This window comes from Plectropomus leopardus, chromosome 18 (genome assembly GCF_008729295.1).
Source record: "Plectropomus leopardus isolate mb chromosome 18, YSFRI_Pleo_2.0, whole genome shotgun sequence".
Classification (NCBI taxonomy): Eukaryota; Metazoa; Chordata; class Actinopteri; order Perciformes; family Serranidae; genus Plectropomus; species Plectropomus leopardus.
In genome coordinates, this window is record NC_056480.1 from 24645382 (window position 1) to 24650969 (window position 5588).

Consider the following 5588-nt stretch of genomic DNA (forward strand, 5'->3'; position numbering starts at 1 on the left):
TTGACATTTTTTTACTCTATTAATGGTAATATATCGACTAAATTATGACATTAAGTGCAAATGAAAAGGTTGGGAGAATGAAATGAATTTGGTTTGCGTTCTCTTATTTTCCTTATAATAATGCAAAGCTGATTTTGGCATTATAGCCATGGTAACGTGGACATCTGAGTTTATTAAATTCAGTCGTGGGTGTTAGCATTTTGGGTCTGTATTCCGTACCTTTGACTCTCCTCACATGCAGATCTAAATGTGTCGGCCGTACGTCGCACCATAACGCAGATTGTAACAAAAGGGTGCCAGTGATGGAAAAGTACTCCGATGGATTTCTTAAACTGGACACTTCTCCATCACCTCGTCATTTCAATTACACGTCTGAAACACCGCGTTCACTTAGCGTAGCCGTGCGGACGCTGTTATTTAAAGAAAGCTCATACTGCGGGGGCCAAAAGTTTGATCATTGAGGTTTGATGCACGAGGCAGACGTGAGAGTTGCACTTCGACTCGAAACCCATGGACTCAAAATGAGAATATATATAAAGTTGTCTTCTGCGTGACCCCTGGTGTTTTGCTAATTGATTAAACCACAGTGGCCTTTGTTTGACCTTTAACCTTGCAGATTATGGGACTTAAGTGTCATTGTAGAGGTTTTTCTGTGCTTTATTTTTCCTGCTGTGTATTAAAAACTTTGTGTCACGGAAAAAAAAACAGTTTATTATAGTGTTTAAAGCACAGAATCAGTACACACAGCTGGAATTAAAATCATTTTACGAGTGTGCACCAAATACAATAAAAACTCCAGATTGAGAAAACAAACATCTTTAATTTATTATTAAATGACATAAATAAAACTCACAGTGAGTTCAAATACAAATAGATAGATATGTACACTGGTTTGTGCGGGAGGGGGGGGGGGGGGAGAAGGCACTTGTGTCTCTCAGTCTGAACTCGGAACATTTATTGCAATCACAAAAGGCACATTTATATGGAAAACACTGGACGTTAATTTATTCTATTTACACACATATACACATTAATGTTAGCAAAATCACTTTCTTTCATTTTATATATTTAGGAATAAAATCAAAATGATCAAGGATTGTTCATTGTGTGGAGCTGAGGGGGGTTATAAACGTGTAATCAACATGTTATAAATGTATAATTTGGGACTGACTAAGAGCAGAGAAGGACTTCTGAATATGCAGCTAATATAAGGTTCATTATTCTGGTGTGATATTGTCTGATATGGAAGGAGACGATTGTCTTTCAAGTTCTGTCTTTACACATCAACTTTGTTCATTCCCGTCTAACTTTACACCTTTCTTAAATAAGTAACTCTGGAATGAAAAATCAAAGATTTTTACAACCAGAAGCCAAAACAGATTCTTGCAGGTCTTTGCACACTTTATCTTCTTCTGACTTTGTATTTTTGTCTTCAGTCGTGCGTCCAGAGACAAGTTTAAGATGATGCTCAGTAGCTCTGAGCCACGGGCGCCCAGGATGCGGTCAGCCTGGCGATGGAGCTCTCGAACTGGGCTTCTCCAACCCCAACCTCGCTCAGGCTGGGGTCGTACATGGAGGATGGTGAGGAGACGGGCAGCGAGGAGGTCAGGCCCGTGTAGGAGGAGCCCCTCAGGAACTGGGAGGTCAAACCTCCAGGTATGGAGCCCGAGGCCGAGCCGGAAGGGGTGAGGGTGGTGCCGGCTACTGACCATAGGCTGGGGTACTGACTGTGGGCGACAGGAACGACAAAAGTTGTTATGGTGGTTGTATTTGGCAATATACACTCAAAAACTGAGGGTTCCATGACGATGACGTAAACCCTGTCGACACTGCCAGAGAGGTCATCTGGGTACAGAAAACCTCGTACGTCACCATCATTGACACCATATCAGTTTGACCCTTTAAAAACTGGATCGACATCACTTTGCTTGTGCTGCATTCGGACCCCTTTTACAAGTATTTAAATCTTTGAATCCTGAATGAATTGGTTTGATTTCTTTAAGGAAAAAAACATGGGAAAATCAGCAATGAAAAACTTGGCAAGAAATGTTCTACAAATTGCACTAATTAGTTTTTAAAAAGCTGGGGGAAAATGTCCAGAGAACTATATATTAAAATTCTAGTATATATTTAAAATTATTTTACTGAATTATTAGAACTTGTAAGATAGTTTTGTTTTTAATTGGATCATTCACTTGCTTTTATTTATTTATTTTTTTACTTTCCTGTTTGTTCAGGTTTTTTCATTTTTAGGTGATTTTCTTCTTCTTCTTTCTTTTCTTTCTTTTTTTCCCCTACTTTCTGGTTCATTTCTTCTCAAAATGTTCATTACCTTTTTCCAATATTTTTGAAAATAATCAAGCCAATTTGTCCAGGTTTTAAGGGGTTAACTAAAGAACACACTAATCAATTCTGTCTGTGCAACAATTTGTTTTAACATTAAAAAATGTAGTTGACCGGGCTACCTTAATATTTCAAGGGGACTGAATTTGAGAAGACAAGTTGAGGTAATTTTCTACTATTTCAGCTTATATTTTTAAATTCAATCTACCTAAAAATTTAAGGCAGCCTGGATACTAACTTTTTAAAGTTAAAATGGTTTCTTTTTCTAGTGAAACCACAAAAATCAAAGTTAACGAGCAAGAATTTTTGCAGCCAGCCATCTTCTTCTTGTGTAAGAGGCTTACCTGGAATTAGATGTGGAGTTGGTGGAATGGGACAGGGTCCCCATGCCGGTGGAGTTTGGGATCTGAAGAGCAGACCAGCTGTCGTGAGTGGGCAGAGTTCCTGAAGCGTTATCCATGTAGTTATCTAAAAAAAAGAAAGAGTTATAGAGCACAAATTAATGTCAGTTCTCTAAGTTACTTGGGTTCCTAGCATGATGAATTTGATATATGATTTGTCTGAGTGGGGTCTTACTGGTGCTGGACGTGCGGTGAGGGTAGTGGCTGGGGTACGGGGCCGCTCTGTGGCTCCTCAGGCTGGAGTAACGCTCGCAGTAGGAGCCAGAGGAGTGGCCTGCTGTGCTGCTGAACTGAGGAGGGCTGCTGCTGGGGCAGATGGGACTCTGGCCTGGAAGGAACCAACCTCCAACTGAGGAGTTAAAGAATAAGGTTAAGTCATATTCATTAAAAAAAATAAAGAAACAAAATGATGTAACTTGAATATAATGTCTGGGTTGCCTTCAAATTTTTTGAACTTGAGTGACAAATTCCAATTCAACCAACTTCAAATTGTAAGTAAACCTAGAAAGTAACTTTTCACATTAAAACAATCATTTTATGTTTTCAGTGAAACACAACACATGAAAATACATGAAGCTTATAATTTTGCCATTATTTAACACGCCATTATACCGTTTCAAAAATATGCAGAAATAAATGAAACTCACGCTGAGAGTAGCCAGACTGTTGGCTGTCTCCACTGTGATCAGGGACGTCTTTATGGTCACTCCTGCAAACAAAAACAATAAGATTAGATATCAAACTGTCAGTACATTTGTTGAACAATTTAAGGAATAATGTGACATTTTGAAATATACCTTTCTTTGGCATCCAAGAAGGCTTTGGCAAAAGGATTGTGCTTTATCTTCAGAGCAGTGATCTGTGAGGACATGACAGCTGTTAGGACTTGAAACAATATTTTAGAGTGTTTATTAGATTTCATGCTCCATGCTCAACTGACCTCTTCATTCTGGTAAGCAGTGACGGCGATGAACTGTGTTTCGGGGAAAGACTGGCTGCTGATCATCTTCTGGATGCCTCCAACCTTCACAATGTGTATCCTCGGCTCGTATTTGTGCAGAGAATTCAGCATGATCTGTGGAGAAATTCCCCCCCAAAAAAAATCTATTATCATCTATTATCTATAAAAATAAAAGCAAGGACTGCTGTTTTATTACTGCTCTCAGATAAACAAGGGTAAACTTAAAAATGATACAAATCCAGTGTTTCCTTAATTGAGTGTCTTTCTCTAGATACTAATAATTCATATTAATTTGTATCAAAAAAGTATCAAAATGCTGCAGGAATGCAACAGTTCCTAAAGTGAGCGACTCCTTTTTTTACATTGAGAGTATAAGTCAGTGGTAAGTCAAAAAAATATTTAAAGATCAAATACTTTGTGGGAAATAGTATGAAATTGTCTGAAAGGTTCATCATATGACCATTACTAATGATATTCTTTGCGCGTGACTCCTGCCTCACCTGTCCGCCCCCGTTGAGTTTATTGGAGAGTTTGACTTTGCTGAAGGAGACGGGCGCTTTCATCCAGTGCGCTCCGAAGTTTGGGGAGTCCGGGTGGATGTAGACGCAGCTGGGGCTCTGAGGCTCCGGTTTGCCACCGGGGACCCATTCCCCGTTCACGTATTTCCATCTGTTATTGTCCGCGGCCACGAAATCCAGCAGCACCGAGTACATGGCGTTGGGGTCGAGGCCGCTGACGCTGGCCCGGAGCACCGGGAACATCCTCCTGGAAAACAACAAGAAGGCGTTTGTGAGTGCATTTTAGGAAACATAGCGTTTTATTTGAGCTCAATCACACAACCAATTTTCATCAACGTTTTTTTAAAACCTAAAGGCCTCTGTGGCCTAAGGACGCATGTGACAGAGCACTTGTGTATGTGTGACCCTGTTTGGTACTTGCCCTAAATCCGCGAACTAAATTGTTCTCTCGGAAAACCCCGTGCGTAAAAATGCCCTCGTCCTATGCGCAAAAGCCACCACTGCGGCCTCCCCACAGGCCGCTGTTGCTGCTTCTTTTGACCTACCTTCCAGTTTTGGTGACAATCATCTCATTGGTTAACTCTTTGAACTTGTTCCATAAGTCTGCATCATCCAGAGTCAGTTTAATATCCCGCTCGGACGCATCTCCCTTCTCGCTGCCCTTCTGGAACTCGCTCTCCACGGCGCTCAGGAGATGCTCCAGGCGCTGGTCAGTGTTAGAAGAAGTCATATTTCCAAGCAGTGTTGATGAAGCTAAATTCCAAGAATGCACGGGCTCACTGATTCTGGTTCAGACGCTGACAGAGGTAAGGCCCGGCTGATAACTGCCTTCTAAATCCCGAGGCCTCGTCATTTAAGGGCCCCCCGGGACCTCATGGGGATGCGGGGCGTGGTCTGTGCACTCACATTTTGCCTCTCTGACCGAGTTCTACGTCTCCAGACGCCGCCCACACGCCAGCTTGAACCTTTAGCCACAGTTTTAAGAGATTTTTTTTTAAATTGTGAGATCAATTTTTATCTTTAAAATTGAAGTTTGCTTCCCGCAACCAAACCTCATTCAAAAAAAATTAATTTCCCAGCTTTTTTAGAAGCTCAAACAATGACTTGGCTGTGGAAAATTCTGTTGGAGTGAACTTTGGGGTATTATAACTTTATAACTAAAACCTATTACAGTCCGTTGCAGCTGATGTGCGTCACATTCAAAGCCGCGCGCTCAAACAAAAGAAGGGAAGGAGCGCACTGAGCCGTGCCTTTGAACTCAGTTGTATATTTGCAAATAGTGCTAATCTTTTGTTGTCTCAAATCCACATGGGAGAGGGCTTGTGTTTACTGAGTATGGGCCATTAGGGCAGACTCTGTGTTCCT

At 41.1% G+C, this 5588-nt stretch overlaps 1 protein-coding gene across 1 annotated transcript; it reads right to left on the reverse strand.

Annotated features, from left to right (window-relative positions):
- Positions 1-1468: 1468 nt before the first annotated feature.
- tbxta (T-box transcription factor Ta) lies at positions 1469-4953 on the reverse strand. Its single transcript, XM_042507099.1, has 8 exons — positions 4769-4953; positions 4206-4470; positions 3685-3819; positions 3542-3603; positions 3392-3453; positions 2920-3093; positions 2688-2811; positions 1469-1727 (listed from the first exon to the last, which is right to left on the reverse strand). The coding sequence occupies exons 1-8, from the start codon at positions 4951-4953 to the stop codon at positions 1469-1471; spliced, it is 1266 nt and encodes a 421-aa protein (XP_042363033.1).
- Positions 4954-5588: the final 635 nt, after the last annotated feature.